The sequence below is a fragment of the Gracilinanus agilis genome, chromosome 4, assembly GCF_016433145.1.
Source record: "Gracilinanus agilis isolate LMUSP501 chromosome 4, AgileGrace, whole genome shotgun sequence".
Taxonomy (NCBI): Eukaryota; Metazoa; Chordata; class Mammalia; order Didelphimorphia; family Didelphidae; genus Gracilinanus; species Gracilinanus agilis.
The window spans coordinates 118,436,788-118,460,657 of record NC_058133.1 but is presented as its reverse complement, the minus strand read 5'-3'; the positions used below and the strand labels follow the sequence as shown (position 1 = coordinate 118,460,657).

Below are 23,870 nucleotides of genomic sequence, written 5' to 3'. Positions count from 1 at the left end.
ACTTACTTCACTCACTATATCAGTTCATATGAGTCTTCCTAGGTTTCTCTGAAACTACCTCCTTCATAATTGCTTATAATACAATAATATCCCATTACATTTGTGTTGTAATTTTTTCAGCTATTTCCCAATTGATGAGCACCAAGATAGGAGGAATTTTGAAGATAAATACAGTCCCAGTCTCCCATTTGTACTACTGAAATTGTCTAAGTAGTCTTCAGGCCTCTGATCTCTTTTCTCTAGCTCATTATTTATCTCCTTGTCATTTTAATCTTTATATATAGAACTGATAAAGCAACTGCTCTGACCAAAATTCTTCAATGGTCCCTTATTGGATAGTAAACTATGTACACATCTGCTTAGCCTGGTATTCAAGGCCCTCTAAAATCTGTGGCACCTTAAATATCCAACTCTCTCCCATTGTTGCCCCTCAAGCTAAATTATACTAATACTCCATGCACCAAAATTTCCTAAAGTCTTCCTTTTTTCCCTTCCTTTGATCAGACCATTCCCTATGTCAGAAATGCCTTATTCTACCACTCATCTCCACTTGTTGAAATCATATCCATCTTTCAAGATCTATCTTGGATGTCATCTCTTTTATGATTAACCTGAGCAAAGAGTCTTTGATTTAAGGAACTGACAGCACTTACATTCCAGTAATAAACAAGAGAGGTTAGCATCTAGTTATCAAGATTAGTCAAAAAGGAAGGAATAAACTTTCTTTTTCACCTTGCCCACCCCACTTCTTACCTCCAGCATCTCAGTTAATTCTTCCCTGATTGGCTTTTCCCTTCCTCAGTAGTCTTGACTGGCCAGGTGAAGATTCTGTATTCTCTTTCAAACTGGTCTTAAATTGATTTGAAAGCCCATACTATTTTTTCTATCCATGTCACCAAAAATCCCAGCCAGGCTCCTCATTTCCCTCCCTCTGCCCCACCCCAAATACCATATGGCTACCTAGTTCTTCTCATAACCCATTATTCCACCCTAGAATTGCTGGGAGAGATAACTGGCAAGTTCTTGCCTTCTCCTAAACTCCCCTTTATGAGTAGTCTTTTCTCACTAAATGTAAAGCTCTTTGTGAGGAAAGGTCATTTTGTCTTCTTTGTTTCTGTGTTCACCAATGCTTAGAACAGTTGTTGGCATATAATAAATGTTTTATCTGCCTATCCATCTTTCTCCAGGCATAACCATTGTGAATGAAAGCTAGTCTTGATTATATCTATCAGAAATTATCTTTCCCACTTCAGTTTCTCACACTCTACTCATACTTTTCAAAAAACATTTATATTCATTTTGTAGTCTACTTAGTGCCTGTACTGTTAACACCCACCATATTAGGATGTGGCCAAGGACACTGAAGCATTTAATGGACATCTGATTTAACATTTAGTCTAGTATTTTCTAATCATTTGTCTCAAAGAAGATTTATTACACCATTTCACCTCTGACCACAGAAAGAAAGGAGAAGCCTGAACTAAACCAGAAGGTAGAAGAGGTATCATCATGTAAAAATAATCTAGATTTTAATTTATTTGCATTTATTTGCTGCATAATATTTTTTATTTGAATTTGGGATAAAAAGACAGACTTACTTTACTGGTAATTAATAATCAAAACTAAATAAGATGCTCAATAACAACCAAAGTCAAATCTTGTTTTTATTAATTTTACTCATTTAATAAAGCAGGCAGTTTTTCAATTTATGTATTTGACATTTTAAATTGAATCTGTTGGTGCTATTTAGTTAATGGTATCCACCTGTTGATATTATTTGGTATGAACAACTTCAGAGTAGTACAGTCTTGGAGTTGGAAGGGGAGTTAGGAGCCATGTAATCAAACTTTGCTCGAACAAAAATTCGCTTCTACATATTCCCAACTAGTCATTTAGTCTTTGCATGAAGACCAAAAGACAGGGGAATGAATATCTTAAGAAACAGCCATTCTAGTGTGTGTGGCTTGAATTATTTGGAAGCTCTTCTTTATATGCTAATATTGCCCTCTGAGATAGAGGACAAAAAGCTAATGTTTTCTCAAGAGACAGCCATTCAAATATTTGAAGAAAACTATCATCCTGACTCTCACTCTTTCCCCTCTCAATTTCCCGTGCACTTTTCTTCCTCAGCCTGAACATTACCAATTTCTTCACTGACCTTCGTGGAGAATGAACATGACCACCAAGAAAATTTTCTAAATAGAGTCTTAAATAGGCACCACTTTAATCTGGGTATATTAACTTCAGCATCTAGGGTATAAACATAATAAAATTATTTCTTCACAAAATCCAAAGCTTATTTTTGAAGTTTTGTGCCTTGGTAATGTTTTTTTCCTTCCTTTTCTGGGCTTGAGTTTTCAAATGGAAGAGCTGGACTACACAGAAGACCTAACTTTTTAAAATTTTTTAAATTCCAAGGACAGGCAGGTCTTCATCCATAACCATTACTTATATTTTCTATTGGTTATTTTTGTCCCTTTTTTATCCCCCCCTTCAATGTCTTAAGATCAAGAGTTATTCAATATTTGTCACTACAACTCATTTCAACAAATATTTGGTAAAAAAATGTTATTTGCAAAGATTCTTTGAACAGAGACCAAAAGAAATCAGAATCTGGAATCAAGATATTTACATTCTATAGGTGGGATGGAGAAGATATAACTTAGACAAGAACAGAGTGAAAACCAAGTATATAAAAAGTTATATGAAGTAATTTCAAAAGAGAAAGTATCAATAAATAAAGGGATTAAGAAAGTGGTTCTAAACAATGTGACAGCTGAGCAATGATTTTAAGGAAATCAGGAATTCAACAAAGTATAGGTGAGGAGGAAAAAGCATCTGGATGCAAAGGCATGAAGGAATGAAATGGAATGGAGAACAAATAGGAGGCTAGATTGAATGGAATATGAAAATCTGTAAAGAAAAACACATAGTAAGCTTGATAAATGCTTAGTAAATTAGACACTGAGGACATAAAGTCTTTTTAAAAACTTTTTGCCTAAGCACCTTTAAACAAATTGTTCCTGGCCACAGTTTCAAGCTAAATTCCAAGTGATGAAAAGAAAATATCATATTTTATAAGTAAAATATGAATTAAATAATTCTTTTATTTCAAAAATAGAAGTTAAAAAACCCACCAGATGAAGTTAACCTTAACTAATATCAATTGCTTTTTTTGAAATTTAGTTTTAAATTTCTGAATTTATACACCAAGTAAAATAAGAATTTTCATATACACAAAAGAAAAAAGAGGACTGTACATTTAACCATGTCTATTACGTACAACTTGCTTTTCTTAATTGTTCAAATAAAATCAATATGTAATGTTCAAAGTTGTCCTACTTGTCTCTGATTCATTCTGGTCTTCTTTCTGTTTTCTTCTGTAGCTGTAGTCAGCTTCCAAGGTGACTATTTGGATATATAAAATCTGGGATATTTGCTTTATAAAAAAGTCAATTTCAATACTTTGTACAGTTATATAGTCACAGCTAATTTAAATCAAGGGTAAACCTTAAGAAACAGAAATCTAGGAACTTACCATTTTCACTATATCCGAATACGTTGATTCAACAAGCACGCCACGATTTGTTGAAACATACTCAATCAGTTCATTCAGTGTTGCCCTTTTAATTTCTTTGCTTTTCAAGTCTGCAACAGAGTCCATGAAATCAAATAGTACGCAACACTGCTCCAACTTCTGACAGAAAAGCTCATTTTTTTCATTTGAAGAGGAATCTATAAACAAAAATATAGGAAAAGTCATTATCTATCTATTCAAAAGTTGACAAAATACTTAAAGCAAATTATTTCTTAAGGCAAATTCTCATACAAAATTGATACCTGTATCCAAAAGGAAATATAGCAAGAAACATTTTTTAGGGGCAACTTAGTGGACAGGACTAAAGATTTGACCTCAGATATTTCCTAGATGTGTGAACCTGGGCAAATCACTTAACTCCAATTACCTAACCCTTACCATTTTCTGCCTTGGAAAATTGAGACTCAGTATTGATTCAAAGACAGAAGATAAAGAGTTTTTAAAAGAAGAGAAAAGAAAAAGAAAAAGTATTTAGAAGTGGAGAGAGGAAGGCCTACGACTCAAACCAAATTTCAAGTAGAGTATATAAAAGAAAATTGATAAATAAAATGTATCAAAACAAATGATAGTATGATTATAAGTATAAACCAAACTATTTCTAATATTTCAATGAAAATGAGATTTTGATCTTAAACTTTACATCTAATATTAAGTACTTCAGTGACATCTTATAATAACTTATAATACATACTTCAAACAATCAGCTTAGTGGTTGATTTTGCAAGTTTTTTTCAAGGGATCTATTTATTTAATTATTGGATGACTCCAGAGTACAAGTAAACCAGTTAGATTATTTAGAACCATCGCACAAGTTTAAAAGGTACTATTTCATACTATCTTCCTACAAAGTTTTCCTAGTAATGCATGAAAAGAATTAAGTTAGCAACACAGGTCTGTTATTTTCTTAAATAGCCCCTCAAATTAAGAACTGTTATTTAACTTTTTATTCTTATGATTTATTTATAAGTTGAAGGTAAGGGGCCATATCTTGTACTTGGAATCATCAATTATTTAAATCGAAAATAATGCTGGAAATAATCCAATTCAACTCTTTCACTTTACAGATAAAGAAAATGAGGCCCAAAGGAAGTAATAGCTTACCCCCAAAGTTACAAGCCTGTTGAAGCAAAGCTAGACTCAGAATCTGGATCTTCTCACACTCTACCACAGTAGTAGTAATGATCTCTACCACCCCTCAAGTATCCTTTCTTGTATCACCTCCAGCCAAGGCATTCTTCAGCAGGAATCCACTTTATCAAATCCCCCAAAAGTAGCTGTTCAGCTTCTACTTTTGAACAACCCAAATAGGTGAGTTTTTTTTTCTTTACATCAAGCCTAACTTTGTATCTCTCAAATTCCAACTCTCAATCCTACTTCCACCCCAATGATGTGAAGTAAAATGAGTCTAATATTATTCTACCTCGCAGCCTTTCAAATAGTTGAATACAGCCATAATGGTCCCTTCTCTATAGGTCTCCTCTTTTTCAAGTTAAGCATCTTTGCTTCCCTCAAAGGATCATTGGATAGTATGGGCTGCAATTCCCTCTCCAATCTTGCTGCCCTACACTGGATGCACTCCAATTTATCTAGGTCCTCCTAAAACATGGAACCTAGAACTTCAGTATAAGATGTGGTATGACCAGGCCAGGGTATAATGGGACTATCACCTCCTTCATTCTAGCTATTATGAAGCCTCCCCTCTCTTAATGAAGACAAAGATGGCATTACTATTTTAGCTGCTGTGTCACACTGATGACTCATATTGAGCTTGTAGTCCATTAAAATCCAAATATATTTTCCCCATGAATGGTTGCCTAGCAACATTCTCACATTCTGTATTTGGGTCCAAAAAACAATCACATATAAAATTTCACATTTCTCCCTTTTAAATTTTCATCTTATTAGGTTTAGCCCATTGCTCTAGACTTTACAGGTCTTTTGGGAATCCTAGTTCTACTGTTCAATGTATTAGCTATTCCTTAAAGCTTCCTATCTTTGGATATCTTATCCTATCTATAATTTCATCCAATTGATACAAAATATTGAGCAGAACTCCAGCACATTCTATAAAGGGAACTCAATTAATTTAGAATTAATTATCCCTTTGGACCTGGTCTTTCAATTAGTTCTGAACCCACTTGACTTTAGAATCATCTAGCCTACATCTCTCCATTTTGTCCACAAGGGCAGAATGGCAGACTTTGTTAAATACTTTGTCTGGAATGAACTCTTTTCCTTTTCTATGTTGCCTGTTAAAGACTTTCCCTCCCTTCTATCGGGGTCTAATACAAGTACCACATTGTCTATGAAGCCTTCTTTAATTCATCTACTGTGCCACCCTTGAGTGATCTTTCTCCTCTTCTCTAAGTTCTCATAGCATTCTGTTCGCCTCCTATTTGTATTTTTATTATTTTAATATTTTTATCTTTCTGTTTTTTATTTCTCTTACTATAACTTCTTTAGAATAGGTACTGTATCTTCATCTTTCTATTCCTAGCACTTAGCACCAGAGCATTGCACATAATGAGTGGTTTAAAAATAATCATTACAAATTGGGATATTTGTGGAAGCTGGGGTAGAGCCTAAAAGGGAGAGCAGAAGCCATATCTCTTAGTCTCAGGGAAGAGTCTCCTGGGTAGATTCCTCCTGTGAGCCTCTGGAGTCAGTTTCTTTATTCAAGGGCTCTGTATGCATAGCTTTTTCATCTCCTTTTACATTCCAACATTCAGGTTTCCTTAAAGGGTCCAAATTCTTTTTACAATTTTTCCTATACTATGGTAGAAATTAAGTGTCACAGAGGTGTTATCTCCAGTATCCATGTTTAGTTTTCTTCTCCCGAGAAATAAATCATATTATAATGAAATTATACTCCATCATCATCAGCTCTAGACTGAAATGGAAGTTTCCAAACTATAATATTGTTGTTACTGTAACTTGAAACCAGAGAGTGAAGGAAGACTTTGCAGTCACCCCTGAAAGGATGCCATCTCCTATGCTACCAAAATACAGCAACTTTTCTTAAGTCCCATTTTGTAAGTTGAACAAATATTTATTAAACACAAAAAAATATTGAAACTGTAGTGCAAGCCACTGAGGGAAAGTATTAAGAGAAGGGGTCCCTGTTCTTGAGGAACTCATAAGCTAGTTGAGGGGTTATGCACACATGAAAAGATTCTAATAGCATGTACAAAATTACTAGTCTTAACTAAGTACAGTAGGACTCTAGAAAGAGATACCACTTCTGATTGAAACAATGAAAGTTTCACAATAGTAGAATTTGAGCAGGACTTTAAAAAATGATTAAGATTCAGATAGGTAGAACTTTGGAACTTCTGAATTTCTTGCTCCTGAAGCTGTGAACTTTGATTCATTCCCTACTGATATGTGGAGCATTAGCATGATTGTCTACATGCTCTAAGTAGGGTTAGAATCAGAATCTACAAAATTGTTGTCATCCCTCTCCTACACCAGACTTGACTGTTATGCCTTAAGGCCTGGCTAAATAAGGAGTTTGAACTTCAGTCTATGGGTAAAGAAGACAATGAAGATTTCTGAATAGGTAAATAATATGATGAAACTGGTGTTTTAGGAAGATAGAGCCATTTAGACATTCAAGAGATATACAAAATGGATTGGGCTATAGGAAAAAAGACTGCTGAGTAAATTACTGCAATCATCCAGGTATAATGTTATATGGGCCTAAAGTAGGATGGTGGCAGGGATAATGGAAAAAGACACACACATACATTTAGATAATAATCAAAAAGCATTTGCCACTAATTAAATATCAGGATATTAATAAGGAAAACCAAAAGTCAAAGAGAACTCCATGGTTTCAAAGTGAGGTACTTGAGAGAATCAATATTCATCAATAGAAATAAGGAGCTCAGTAATTAATATATTAAAGGCAGTTTGGGAAAGAGGGTGATGAGGTCAGTTTTAGACACTATTTCAAGGTGACAGCAGGACAACTCAGTGGAAATGGCTAGCAAATAGTTGAAAATCTAAAAATGACATTTAGATTGGAGTGAGGAATTTGAAGTAAAGAATTAGGAATTTAAGAAAAGGGACAATGTAAGTATGACAGTGGCTGAAATCATTGAGGATAAAGAGAAGATTAAGGCTGAAACTTGGGCAATGTCTATAATCAGAGCTAGGAAAAGAGAAAGAAAAAGAATGATCAGAGAAAGGAAGAACAGATACTTTGTCATAGAAACCAAGGAATGAGTTTCAAAGATGGAGGGTAGTCAATAGTGATCATTATCATAGAGAAGTCAAGGAGAATCAGAACTGAAAAAGGCATCGCATGCTGTGATTAGTGTGTAACCGACAAATTTTAATAATAAAATTTCGGGAGGAAAGAGTCAAAACACAAAGGAGTTGCTAAGCTGTAATAGGAGCTAGTTGTCAACTATTGCTAGTTGGGAATACTTCTCTGAGGCTCAAAATGTGAATATAAGACAGTATAGACATAATACTACGTGTAAGGACCTAGATATAAGTCTACCATTACAAGAGACTATAACTTTTCTAGATCTGGACAAAGAATCAGGCACAGACAATTTCCCCCGATTATATTTAAATTATTTCATTATAAAACATTACCATAGGATTCTTTTTAAGTGGTAAAAAGGATAAGGAAAAAATACTTGAAAATATTCATAGCTGCACTCTCTGAGGTGGCAAAAAATTGGAAAATGAAGGGTTGTCCCTAGACTGGAGAATGGATGAACAAATTGTGTTAAATGATGGTAATGGAATACTGCTGTGCTGTAAGGAATGGCGATCTGGAGGATTTCTATATGGACTGGGGAACCTCAATGAGCTGATGCAGAGTGAAATGAGCAGAACCAGGAGAACATTGTACATAGAAAATAAAACATTATGGAAAAATCCAGTATAATGGACTTTGCTGCTAGTAACAATGTAACAAGCCAGGACACTGCTGAAGGATTTATGGGAAAGAATGTCATCCATATTGAGAGAAAGAACTGTGGGAAGTAGAAATGCAAAAGAAAAATATTACATCACTTCTCACATGTATATATAAGTATGTGATTAGGGGTTTAGGCTTTAAAAGATTGCTCTGTCGCAAAAATGAATAATATGGAAACAGGTATTAAGTGATAACATTTGTACAACACAGTGGAATTGCTTGTTGGCTCTGGCAGAGGGAAGGGAAGGGAAAGAAAATTAATCATGTAAACACATAAAATATTTAAAAATTAAAATTAACTTAAAACATTTTAATGTCAATTATATGTGATGATAATGTTACTGTGGTAGTTTCTATTTTTTAAATAGATTTTTATTGGTATTTTTTAATTGTCATATTTTCCTTTGTATTCCTTTTCTCCCTATAACAAAGAATTAAAAAAAAAAAAGGAATAATAGAAAAAAATTGAGCAAAACCAATCAACACATTTTTAAAAATCTGACTTTTGTGTAGCTCCATCTCTGCAAAAGGGTGCAGAGGTGTTTCTTCTCATATCTTTTCTTTAGGGCCAAATTTGATCTTATAATTTCACAACATTCAGTTTTAACTGTTTTGCATTTCTTTCTATTTACACAGTCAATATATATTGTCTTCTAGGCTCTGCTTGCTCTTCTATTCATTAGTTCTAAGTCTCTGCATAGCTTTCAGTATTCATCATGTTTATTATTGTTTTATTACTATTTATTGTTTATTATTATTGCTCAGTAATATTGTCCTAGACTACTATTCGTTTAACCATTCCCCAAATAACAAGCGTCTACTTTGTTTTTGGTTCTTTGCTCCTACAAAAGTGCTGCTATAAATAATGTGGTATATAAAGAACCTCTCCTTTTTATCAATAACTTCCTTAGGATATAGGCCTAGAAGTAGGATTTTGGGTCAAAAGGTATGAATATTTTAATCACTTTATTTACATAATTTTGAATAGCTTCCCAAAATGGTTATATTAATTTATAGTTACACCAAAAATGTCTGTTTTTCCATAATCCCTCCTGCACCTTTAAGGAGCCTCTGAGGTCCCTTAAAATTCTAAATTTATGCACAATTCTCAATATTAAATATTTGTTAAACACATACATTCATGATACCTTATCAGGGAGAATGAAAGATTGCCCTAGATTTCTAGGAACTTTATTATTAAAACCATATCTCTACCTCTCAAAAAAATCTAGCAAATTTTCTCCAATTTAAATTACTTGCATCCTTCACCAAAGTACCACTCTGATGTTTCATCAGAATGTAGAGGTCCCCCAGGGGTCTTGAAGGCCACACCTTAAAGATCACAAAAGAGCAGAAAGCTGAAAAGATCATGAGTACAGTCTGAAGATGAGCAGCAAAGTTTGGAGAAGTTGATCAGAACCACAATGGCCACCAGTCTCAGCTATAGCAGCCCACAAAAACCTTAAAACAGATTAGGGCTAAGATCTTCAATAGGAAGGGACACTCATGGCTAAAAAACCACAGATTCTTGAAGCCACTGAATACATTATAAGCAATACTGTTGTTTCTATGTAAGCATATTCATATATACCTAATAAAAATATTCTTCTCTATATCTAATATCCCTTCTAGCTCTAAATCCTACCAGATACTACATTTAGTTAGCTATCCACCTAAAAAACACTGTTGGGGGCCCTAATGTCCAATTGGAAGAAAGAATCAGATCTGAGGAGGGATTTCTCAATCATGGTAAATATTTCTAGGACATATTAGCATTGCTTCTACCTTCCTATGCTAGAAAACATTATGATATTATAAATAATCCCAGTCTCACTGGACCCATTTTTTAGCCAAGAAAGTGTTCTCTCCTGAACTATTCAAAAAGCCCTGAATAGCTCATTCCATGTTACTTTAAGATACTCTCCTCTTGGGAGAGATCCCACCTGTTTCTTCTAACTTCAGTTCAGCCACCTTAATACACTCTTGATTTCTCTGATTAGGATCAGGCTCACTGTTCATCATCCATCCATCTGTTCTTCTTCTCATCCAACTTTGACCTCACCTCTACCTATTCAGCTTCACTCCTCCTCCTATGATGTCTCAGTCCTCCATTTTCATCTTATCCTAAATCCCCTTATTCATCTTCTTCCTGACTTGTGCATGGATCTCTCAGTAATAACTTCCAGCTGGCTTGACAAACAAAGCTGTCCAGTCCTGCTCTAATTAGTTGAAAGCAAAACATATCTCTACTAATCCATTACTAACACCTGCTGACCCACTCATGTTCACACTCATATCGGGCAAGAAAGTTCTGGTTAATGATAATGAAAATAGCTAGTGTTTCTATAGTACTTTTAAGGTTTGCAAAGTACTTTATATATGCTTATTTTATCATAAGAACCCTATGAGGTAGGTCATATTATTATCCTCAATTTACATATAAGGAAGCTGAGGTTGAAAGAAATAAATTACTTACCTAGAGTCATATAGCTTATAGGTATCTGAAGCAATATTTGAACTTGGGTCTTCCTAACACCAGCATATTAGCCACTACTACTACCTACCTGATTCAATTTTATATTTTGTTATCAAGAAGCCAACATTTCTTCATTCAGCAAATATTTTGGGAGTCTATTATAAACAAGGCATTTTGCTAGACTGAACACTTAATAGATGCTTTCATCAAGGCTCCATTATATGAAGAAACCCAAACCTGGCCATAACACAATAAAAAGCAAATAATGAATATTCTAAGAATTTTAAAGTATAGTTATATCACAGTTTAAAAAAAGATACTGAAATACCTGGGAAGTTAATTTTTAAACTGCTTAAATTTTTTTTTGTTTCATTATAAATATGAAATTATGTTCCCTCTAAAATTTTTTGGTCTTAATAAATGAAGAAAATCAACAAGATATACCAAACCTATCTTTTGAAATACAAAAAACTTTCTGATAAAAGAATTATTGAAGAGAAAAATCACAAAATAAAGCTTTAAAAAGGTTTTATTCCCTCATATGGGAATCTTTACTATCCAGATCAAACTTTCTCAATATTTTTTCCCTTCATTGTATTTCTGCTGTACTACTTTTGCTACATAATTTAGTAGTTCCAAAATTATTTCTGTAATTACTTAATCAGGTTACCTTATTTATCTCAAACATGAAAGATTGGGAAAGTGTTATATATTTTCTTGGTAGACGCCTCACATTCGTAAATACTTGTGAAAACTGTGAGGGAAATGTAATTCCAGAAACTACATTTATTTCAGGCTTAATACAGACTTCACCTAACTTACAATTAGTTTAAAAGTCACTAAAGCCAGAATTAGAACACTTGAGTTTTGGAGGCTGCTGGGTAGTTCAGTGTATTGAGATCCAGGCCTAGAGATGGGAGGTTGTAGGTTCAAATCTGGTCTCAGACACTTCCTAGCTGTGTGACCCTGGGCAAGTCACTTGACCCCCATTGCCTGACCCTTACCACTCTTCTGCCTTGGAGCCAATACACAGTATTGACTCCAAGACGGAAGGTAAGGGTTTTATTTTTTTAAAAAAAGGGAGGTGGTGGTTAATAAGCAAGTGGAGTTTTCTTAATTTTAGTAGCATTAAGACAAGAAAGGGAGAAGAAAAGGGAGGGGAGAAACAGAACAATAAGAAGGCTAAGAAAGAAAGATAAACTCACAGAGAGAGAGAAAAGACACAGACTAAGAATCAGTTTTAATAATGAAGTAAACCCCAAAAAGTATAGTTGGTTTCTTCTTCACCTTCCACATTATTTTAATGTCTATGGAATGCATAGCAAATAATCTAGGCTACAACAGTTTGGTGGTTACAGACAATTAAAGCTACCTTAAGTTGGGTTGGTCAAGTTTCCTATGCCCTGACTTTGTAATTCTATCTCCAAGGTTAATTCAGTCTTGCTACTCTGGAAGTCTTTGGCACCCTTAAAAGTCTCAACTAAGAGGCCAATTGTGATATAGGTTCATATGACATGAACGAGTGTTTATTAAAAATTAGAACAAAAGGACCACAAAATCCATTCATATAAGCTTAAACAAGGAAACATTAATTTTAACTAGCAACTTAAAGGCATATAAGGTTATAAATGTAGCCATTAATTTCTGCTAAATCATTGTTATATACCAACATTTATTTTTACTAAATTTTTGAAGATTTAGTTGAGTTTTAACTGAGAATGATTCTAGACATTACTTTGGAATAATGGTGGGGAAAGAAATGAAATCAACCAACTTAATCTAATTAGGGAGAAAAAATCATGAAGGAACTGATGGAGTGTCACAAAGCACAGCAGTTATTGAAGGCCAAAAAAGACCACACAGATTTTATTCTGGGGAAAGAAAAGTTTTTCTAAAGGAGTTTGTATTAATGATTTAAGATCATTAGTAAAGATTATTAAGAATGAGGAAGAAGTCAGAAGGTCCCAAGTGTTAGGTTTAATATTAATGACAACTACACTTAATATTATTCAATAGCATACTGTGTATGTATAGCTAATATTTACAGAGGCCTCACAGACTCAGAGCTGGAAAGCTCCTTAAGAGATCATTTAGTCTAAACCTCTTATTTTACAGGTAAGGAAACTAAGGACCAGAGGTGAAATGCTTTGCCCAAAGCAGTAGAGACAGTAAAAGTCATAGTCTGAATCCAAACTCAGTTATCCAATATTCCAAAGTCAGCTCTCTTTCCTCTGCTTCTTCTATATATTGCTATTAATTCTATCTAATCATCCCATTTATAGTTCTTTGAATATATAAAAGCTGCTATCATGGACCACCTTTTCTTTTCCAGACCAGCTGCAAGTGAACCTAGGATGGATATTCTCCTTTCTTTTTGCCATTCCCATGTTGCTTTTATGAATCCTGTCCTCTTTATTCATGTCTTTCCAGAAATGGGGACCCCAAACTGAAAACAACACACCAGATGAAAGCTAATCAGGGCAGAGTAATGCAGAACTATTATTATAAGATCCACCCTTTGATCCTTATTTTGAACACTATGCCTCTCAATTACCAATGAAATTGGAAAAAAATTGAAGCTTACATAGAACATTTTATTATTTCCAAAACACTCAATAAATTTCTTACCTATCTTATCTACAGATTGTGTGGTAGGTAGGAATAAGTGCCATTCCTGCTCAAACTGCTTTTCTATTAACAGAATCCACAACTGTAGATTAGTAAAATACTTAATTCCTTGCAACACAGCAGATTATTCCTCCAAATGAAAAAGGAACTGAACAAGGCAGATTCATTAAATTGGAAGTGACAGAAAAACTAAGCTATCACTAGAAGAAAAAGAAACATACAAAAACTGAAACAGAAAAATTAAGTGACTTGCCCAAGTTTTGATGTCCATAAGGCCTCATACAGTATATGAAAGATTCCTTAAGTAATCTCTTTGCTCTCATTTGTAGTTTGTAGAATAAACTAGGGAAAAAAACAACTTGTTTTTGGAACCTGAATTCATGCAATCTGATAAAGTTGCCCAGGAGAGATTATGGTGAATATTTGTGATATTGTTTATCTTAAGGATCTTGATGTTAGTAATTGGTCTGGCCATTTTGGTAACAATAAACCCCAGACTAGTACAGAAATTGGCATATCTACAAGAACCCATTATTGCAAAAAGCTGAGAAAACAGGGCATATTAAACATGAGCACTAGAAGCAGTAATGTCATAGAAATATAGGGCTGTTTGCTCATTAAAGCAGACTTTCTTCAGAATCTCAAAGTCAACTGATACTTATTAAATGCAAATACATAGATCTACAATGTGATGCTTGTTTTCCAAGAGAAAGTTTCTCATTTTCTATTAATATTTCATCATATGCTTGAAACTCCAAATTTCTTTCATTTTTGGCCCTATGTATATGAGATTTGCTCGTAGAATGGTTTTTACTTTGAATAAACCATTCCCAAGGGAACTTTAAAATAAACTGAAATCATTCACTGCCAGTCAGCCGCCTGTTGTGCTATAGGTGTTATTTCATTATATTCCAGCTCTAACTACTACAAACTTACCATGTTGCTTGTCAAATTTTTCAGGAACTCTCTATTCCCGTACCATACTCAACAATAATTCAACATATTCTGAATTGTATATTGTGGTAAGTATATATTCCCCCTTGACTATGGGAGTTAAGAAGATAAGCACTTATAAAAGAGTCACTTTGAGTGCAGGGCATGTTAGATAATAAGGGAAGAGGCAAAACATACAAAAGAAATCTATGTCCTCCCTACTCCAAGGACATTGATAGGGAAATAAAGCATAAGTAGAAAACAATTAGATGCTATTAAAAAGCATTATTATCAAGAACTTGATATGACACAAGCTTAGTACTACACATAAATGCAGAGAAAATGCACAGTGACTGTGATGACAGCTCAATGGAGTTAACTGAGGGAATTTATTGATTAGAATATATACATATTACTTTATAAAGATGTATTCCTAGATTCTTTTTGTAAATAAAATTATATTTAATAGATGTACATTGGTGTTCTTGGATTTCTTGGCTTGAAACAACTAAACAACAAATAAAAAAACAACATGGTTATTCCTTTTACCAGATTTTTCAAGAATATCAATGTTTTTTAAATTATGTGATTTATATGCTATCAACTTTTATTTGAAATATATTTACTGAGTGCATACTACATGCAAAACAATGTGGCTGAACATAAGTTGCCAAGAAACAATATTCACAGGAGTAAAATTATATCCCTAATATATGGGGATGGATGGACACACACACACACACACACACACACACACACACACACACACACACACACACGAGATCTGGCTTTGAGCAAAATAACAAAAATGAAAATAAACCCAAAAACATACCCCAAAGGTTAAATAATCTAAGAATTCTGTGGTGACCAACATCAGGGAGTCAACAATGGAAAGAACACTGAAGAGGAAGCTAGAAAACTGAAGATCAAGTCCTGGGTTTTACAATTGGTAGTTTATGAGGTGCTAGTTTATTCACAACCTCTTTCAGTCTTAATTTCCACGTTTTAAAATGTTTAATTGTTGTCTTTTTTTTTCCCATGGTTACATAATTCATGTTGTCTCCCTCCTCTCTTCCCTCCCCCTCCCGGAATTGTCAAGCAATTCCTGTGTTATACATGTGTTATTATAATTAGTTTTTTAAACTCTTATCTTAGAATCTTAGTCTTAGTTTTAGAATCAATACTAAGTATCAGTTCTAAGGCAGAAGAGCAGTAAGGGCTAGGCAAAATTAGAGTTAAGTGTCTTGTCCAGGGTCACACATCTAAGGAAGTGTCTGAAGTTAAATCTGGACATGGGACCTCTCATCTCCAGGCCTGGCTCTCTATCCACTGAGCCATTTAACTGGCCCTCTTAGTCTCCTCATTTTAAAAATGATACAGAGGTTATACTCTGTATTCATTGCAGGAGTGTCTACCAGAAAGATCTGGATCTTTTAAGGAGTAAAATATGACATATGAAAAGGATATGTAAATATAAGTATATATACATTTTTTAAATAGTGGTCACTTAAACATAGAAATAAGTTTGGGCTTAAACCCAAACTGCATTGAGCTATTCAAGCGTTATTAATCTAATTTCTTTAAGTTAGTCTGATATGTAAAACACACAACTTCAAATTTCAAAATCATTTAAGATCAATGCATTAAGGCTTGTTATTAAAAGTCTTAGAGAAAAACCTGAAAAAATGGTACTGTGAAATTTATCTTAAGACTTTAAAAAATGCTCTGGAGGATCAACATAATCTAAAACTCTTTAAAGTGAAGGAAAAAACCACATGATGAAATTTTCTAATACATAAAATATTTCGGTATATAGTGGGAGGTCATTTGGAAGGACAGAAAGTAGCATAAATCCAGCCATTTTCTTCAGAGTTTGTACTCTAGGTAGAGGGGAAAGGTATGAAAATATTATGAATGCTAATCCATCCTAATTATGAAATGTCTTGAGAAATTAAAGTACTTGCTTCTATACTCTTGTATCAGTTACACTGATACAAGAGTATTGCAAGTAATACTCCATTTTATACATGTAGATACTGAAGTGTTTATACATATAAACACTGAGTTGGGTAAGGTAAGACAAAAAAATTTTACAAAGTATCAAATCAAAAGTAAAGACAATACTTGACATAAAAATTTTGAGAGGATTACTAGAAAATTACCCTATTATATTATTACCAATAATAGGAAACCTTCCCAAAATAGTTGCAAAACATTAGATCTTGAGAGATGAAAAGGATTTAATTAGCAACAAAAGAGGAAAAAACTGAAAGAGTTACAAAAGTAGGAAAATGAAAGGCACATTGGATGAAATAGGGGGGGTTATACAGGGTAATGAGAAAAGCTTTAAAGAGTAGGAAGAGGATTTAAATTGTCAGACTAATTCAGATTTTTTTTTTTTTTTTTTGGTAATCAATGGGAATCTAGTCATGTTCAAATATTTTTGAGCCAAGAAGTGACATGATGGAAGCAATGTTGATTTTCAGTGACAGAGATATCTCTCTCTCTCTCTCTCTCTCTCTGCCCCTCCCCAGCCATCTCTTTATTCTAATGCATTCCTTCTTTACATTTCCTATCTAACCTATGTATATCTTGTTTGCATATATTTGTTTGTTTCCCTTCCTCATTATTAAACTGTGAGCTGCTTCAGGGTAGAAACTACTTTTTTTTGTATCACTAGAGTGATATACATAGTATCTGACCCATAGTACATTCCATTCCATTCCTTTCCTTTCTCCTTTCCTATCCTTTCTTTTCTTTCCTTCTAAAACCCTTACCTTCCACCTTAGAATCAATACTGTGTATTGGTTCCAAGGTAAAAGAGTAGTAGAGGTTAGGCAAACAGGGCTAAAAGACTTGCCTAGGCTCACACAGATAGGAACAGAGGCCAGATTTGAACTTAGAACCTCCTGTCTCTAGGCCTGGCTCTTAATTTAATCCACTGAATCACCTAGCTGTCTCCTGCAGGTACTTTAAAAATGTTTTATTGTGTTGTATGTATACTGGTGATATTTTGATACATTGATAATTTTTTCAATTCTTTTAGAATCTTACTACTCTGGAGAGTATTAACAAGGGAAGATTACAAAACAAGGGATATAATTAAATACTATGCTGTAAAAAGGAGTACTTAATCCCTTTCTCTAATTTAACTGGGACCTGGAGGTCCTTTTTCCATAGAGATGTGTAAAGAGATACTAGCCCACAGTGAAAGGAAGTAGAAACCAGAGAGACAGGAAATGAGGTAAGAAGGGGATATAAAAGGCCAAGCCTGGTGAGCTGAGCTGAAGGGAGATCAGCTGGACTTTCTCTAACAGTAGTTATAAGTAGTTATAGGGTAGCTAGATAGGTTTTTAGGCAATTTTTTTTCTCCATCTCTTTCCTATAGTTCTCTCCTTTACTATATTCATTTGCTAACTCTATTTTAATTAAATTGTTAATTGTTAAAAGCTGCTAGAAGTTTTCTTCTCTGTGGCTTAAAGGGATATTAATTTACAACTCAATTAAAAGCTGCAGCTGTGCTCTTATTTTGTCAAAAACTCCTAATTTAACTCTTACAATGCCAAAGTATCACCAAAATAAAGTGACAGAAGAAATCATCAACTACTAATCATCAAGACTCTCTCAACCATAGAAGTTTTGCAAAAAGTGCTCTATGCTCATATATGTTGATTTAAGAAACAAACTCTCTGACAGTTATAGAAGTCCTATTCCAAAGCCTCATTGTATCATGGAGCCCAGTTAAAAGAGGCAAAAGACTGGCCACAGCAATTAATTAAATAAGATTAAACTGGCCCTCCATACTAGCAATCTTTCTTCTACTTTCACAGTGACAGGAACAGGGAATGAAACACAATTACACAAACCTTAGATACCAAAACACAATTTAACTACTGGAATTCTTAGATTGTGGTTTTCCTCTAGGAATGAAGAAGCCAAATGAAGAAGTATTCAAAAGACCATAAATACAGTAGAAGACCCTTGGGATATGTTCCAGGACCTTAATAAGGATGACTGCAACTGTGGGATATAAGAAATCTGTGCACCCCATATATATGAACTCTCTCTCTCTCCCACTTCTGCCCATCCACTCGAGGTTCCCTAGCCCTTCCCTGGCCTCTCCCCGACCCCGCAAAAGTGAAAGTGAAAAAAAGTAAAAGCAGAAGAGAAAATCCCATGGATGGACCTCTAGAACTTCTCAGTCAAAAGATAATCAAGACCCTGGATAACAAAACCAAGGATAAAGGTAGCTTACTGTACTTTCTTTGTAGGAGAATGGGATAGTCAGATCTGTGCTTAAGAATTACAATGGGATTTGAAAGGGGAGAAATTTGAGGAAGACAAGTTAAGAGGCTAGCCATAGTCCCTGCAGTGATTATGAGGATATGAAGATTGGAGGTTGTTTCATTCTTTGTATCTGTATTACTAGGGCACTTAATGAATACTTGTTGACTGACTGATTAAAGTACTGACCACATGCATGGACAATGAAAGAAGAAACAATCAGCAACTCTTATTAACTGTTTGGATGCATGGTTAAGGAAGAGTGAAGAATAGCAGAAGGCTTATTTTGGAACACAGGTGACTGGAAGAATGCTGGTATCTGTTTCAACAGAAATAGGGAAGTAAAGAAGAAGAATAATTTTAGGGGTAAAGATGATGACTTTTTTTTTTTGACTATGCTGAGTTGGTGATGCTGGACTAGAGCTCAGGAAACATTGGAAGACTAAATATATAAGAAGATTCTGTGTACAACCCAACCCAACATATTGAAATAAGCTCCTGACTCCAAAAAAAAAAAAAATCCAAAAAAAGATTTCAATGACCATTTTGGGGATAAATTTAGAAACAAAACAGTTGTAGTGAGTTAGTCAAAAAAGCCTCCAGCAACTACCTCAGCCAATAGTCAGTTGCTTGATCTCTCTTTTCTTCATTAAGAGGAAAATCATGGCAGTCAAGTGCTACACCGGTTTAGTATATAAGCTCATTTGCAAAACATCCAGAAGATCACAGAAGACTACCAGAAATGATGTCTCACAAAATAACACCAAACTGTTGTGAGAATGAACTAATCATGTCATATGACCCTGCTAAATCTATTTATTCTTAGAATACTGGATATCCTGGCATTTTTATAGTGATCAAGTCTTATTAGTGCTGGTAGTAGAATCACATTTGGATTCTTATTGCCTCAGTACTCTGAAAATGTGAGAAAATGGCAATGACATTTAAGTAAGAAGTTGGAAAAAGTAACTAGATCTAATGAGATAGATACAGAAAAAAAATTTCTGCAGAAGGTGACACAATTTTAAAGGTACTCGAGGAGTGATTTTCAAGTTCTCACAAAGGGGTAAGATTCCAAAAGAACTAGAAAGACCAGATGGTATCCTAACTCAAAAAAAAAAAAAAGATACCAAGAACCTCTCAGCAACTACTAACCTATATGAATACTTTTTCATTTTCAAAAAAGCTTGTCATAACAGTTAATGCATTCATCAAGAGTAGCCATGCTTCAAGGACATATGCTTCATGAGAACAAGGGAAAATGCAGATTCTTTTTTTAAAACTTATATTGATACCTTTGCTTTTACACCATCTTCATTTCCAAATTATATACTTCCCTTACTCAATGAGCCAACCCTTGTCATAAAAAATAAATAGAAAAGGCATTTCAATAAAATGAAACGATACATCAACCAAGTCTGACAATATACACAAAACCCTGAAGAAGGAGGGACATATTTTCCTCTGCTTCAAGGTCAAGCTTGAACAGAATTTTTCTATAAGACATCTTTATAATCACACAGTTGACAGATATAGGCTTCTCAAACACAATATGTCCAAAGTAGAATTCATTTTTTCCAAACCTGCCTCTCTTTTGAATGTCCCTATTACAGGTAAAGGCCATACTATTCTTCTAGTCATTTGGGTTTACAATCTTAGCAGTCTTTTTTTTTTGTACTCTTTTTTCACCCCATCTATCCAATGAGTTGCCAAATCTTGTTAATTCTATCTCTACAACTTCTCTCTTTTACATTCTCCTCCTCATCCCTAGCCACCACTCCAATTCACAGAGTATGCATCATGTTTTGACTTAACTACTGCAATAATCTTCAAACTGGTCTCCCTTGTCTCTGTCTCCACTCCAATCAATTATCTATGCCCATGTTGATGAACCTATGGCATGCATGCCAAAGGGGGGCTTGCTCCCCTCGCCCTCTCCACAATGCCTAAGGACATTTCTCACATCACCTGCTCCTCTGCCCAGCAGCCCAATGGGAGCACTTCCTCCCCTGTCTGGGGTAAGTGAGGGCTGCAGTTTGGGCACTCAGTCTCTAAAAGGTTTACCATCACTGCTCTATGCCAAAATGATTTTGCTAAATTTCAAGTTTGACCATGCTACCCCAGACCCATTCAATAAACCCTGGTATTAAATAAACTTCATCAGCATTTAAAGCTCTCACAACTTGACAACCTCCTACTTTTCCAGTTTTTTTATACCTTACTCCTTTGTTCAGCCATTCTCACTTACTTGCCGTTCCTCATACATTATGCTCCATCTACTTTCCTTTTCACTGACTAATTCCATGGCTGGGATGTTGTCACTCCTAACTTATACCTCTAAGAGTTTCTGGCTTCCATCAAGACTCAGCTCAAAAGTCACCTTCTGCAAGAGACCTGCCCCAGTCTCCCCAGCAGCTAGTATCTACTCTGTATACAACCAGTATGTCTCCTTTTAAAATGTAAGCTCCTTGTGGACAGAGATTGTTTTTGCTTTTTATTTTATTTATTCTCAACACTTAGTACATTGATACATAGTACACAGTTAATTTCTTAATAAATACTTGCTGATTAAGTTATGAAAAATAGGATTTCTACATCTATTATTTGCTGGTTTCAAAAAATTAATTTAATGCAGAACAAAGCAATACCCATTTGCTTTACTTGATATATTTCTGACATGTTATCATCATGATAAGTTTCATGGACATCACTGATGAACAAAATTCAATATGTATGTCAAATAAGGCAGAAAGTAGGAACATCTAAGCTCATGTAAGGTATATATCAGAGTCAAGGAAACTTTCCTGTATGCAGTCCAAATAGGAGGTTTCTTTCATATATTTTTACCCAAAGATAGCATACATAGAATACTTCAAACCTTCTCAATGGAATCTAAACACTTAACTGGCATTTGAATAACTGGTATAACCATGCACATCAGAGAAAAACAAGGTGAAGGGAAAGTATTCCCATTTTGTAACATGTGGAACATTGTATGTAAAAACTGTGGATCTTTAATGTGCCAAAGAAATGGCATAAAAAATTATCAAGGGTATGGTATAAATCAGAAAATCTATTAGGCTAGCCATTGAGCAAAAATAAGGGACAACAGATGGAGAGTCTCAGTACTGCACTAGTAGCCCCTAAACAAAGAATCAGAAGAAGGCCTCTAGCACATAAGGTGACAATTTATGGAAAGATATGGACAAAAGTTTGCAAAGAAGGAATAGATTTTTAATCTTCATCCATGCTGAGTATACTCACATCAATATCACTGATTATTATTAATAGTCATTTTGTATTCTCCTTGGGAAAAATAAGTCAAAATTGTTCCTAATTATACTTTTCTGATATCTGTATTACACTCTCACTAAAATCCTTTTTGCTATGCCTTAAGAAATGAAAGATGTCTCTGGGTTCCTGAAATTTACAACAATGTAATGCAAACTCTAAACAGTTTTTACCATTTAGAAAGGCTTCAGATATGAGCTCAGTAATTTAGAGTCTGTCATCTGAGGACCAACCAAGCTAAATTTACAGTAGTTCATAATCAAGCTGGCAGTGAAATGATGAATTTTTCTGGCCAACTAAATTCATGAAAAAAATTCTAAGAGGAATGAGTTACAATCTGCATCAATGGAGTAAAACCGAGTGTCCTTGAAATATTGAAGAAATAATCGGCTACCATCTCTTTTTTTTTTTTTATAATTTTTTTTTTAATTTTTAACCCTTGTACTTTGGTGTATTGTCTCATAGGTGGAAGATTGGTAAGGGTGGGCAATGGGGGTCAAGTGACTTGCCCAGGGTCACACAGCTGGGAAGTGGCTGAGGCCGGGTTTGAACCTAGGACCTCCTGTCTCTAGGCCTGACTCTCACTCCACTGAGCTACCCAGCTGCCCCCTATCATCTCTTTTTATTGTTGTTAGTTAAGCTGGTCTAAAGAATCTAATAACAATAGTGACATGCAAGCAAAGAATTCAGTAGTCAACAGCTATATTAGACTATTGTTCACCTAACTTTTTAACCACCCTAACAAAAGATGAGTAAACGCATTCAATTGGCCAAATAGCCCCTAATTTCCATTTAAGTCTTTCAGAGATCTTCCTTGACTATTCTTTAGGGTCTCAAACTGCTCCCTGGAATCCAAGGAAACATGTATGCCTTCCACAAAGATATCCTTCATTCAACAATGGGTTAGATGCCAGAAGAGATGTAAAACTAAAGATGGCAACTACTCCTGCAGGTGCTACAGACACAGCTACTGGAGGCCCAGAAAAGAAATTACTCACTGAAGTATTTAGCACTAGCAAATGGTTTAACACCAGAAAATGTTATCATTTTATCAGTGGAAATAACAGTAAAAATGAAACATTATCTTTTGCTTTGCTGAACCCTAAAAACTATGAGACTTTTCCATATGACTTGCAGCCAAAAGCCTTCCATACATGTCTCCCCTACTAGAATGTAGGCTACTTAGAAACAAGGACTGTTTTAATTTTCTATTTGTATCTTTATGTGGTTTGTATACACGAAGTAATTTATAAATGCTTTTTCATTCATTCATTTTCATCCTCAGGGAATTTACAATCCAATAGGGAAAAACAAGGCATATTTATAGAGATAAATATGATATAATGTTAAGTTTATTTCCTTACCACACTCTGTTTTATTGAGTTAGGAATAGAAAAAGCTTTGATCTACATATTTTTAAATGGTGATAATGTCATAAGTCATAAGTGGAGTGAGGGAAAGAAGGGGATTCAAGATATAGAAAATAATGTAAGCAAAGAGAAGCATGAAAATGGAATGTATGTTCAGGAGACAGCAAATAGTCCAGTTTGTTTGGGGTATGTGAGGGGAGAAAAGTGTAAGGTAAGGCTGGAGAGCCTTAAAAATGGAACAAAATAATCAAAATCTAAATTGGAAGGGAAAACAGAAGATATTTTGCTTAATCTCTACTTAGAGTAGAAATTCCTTACTCTACCATCTGAAGTGGTTATCCAGGCTTCCACTAA

At 34.5% G+C, this 23,870-nt stretch overlaps 1 protein-coding gene across 1 annotated transcript in view; it reads right to left on the bottom strand.

The window, feature by feature from the left end:
- PPP2R5A (protein phosphatase 2 regulatory subunit B'alpha) overlaps positions 1–23,870 on the bottom strand; it is an 82,605-nt gene that overhangs the window by 31,084 nt on the left and 27,651 nt on the right. Inside the window, exon 2 of the mRNA XM_044673867.1 lies at positions 3,539–3,735. Coding sequence (XP_044529802.1) covers positions 3,539–3,735 — 197 coding nt within the window. The remainder of the gene's footprint in view (positions 1–3,538; positions 3,736–23,870) is intronic.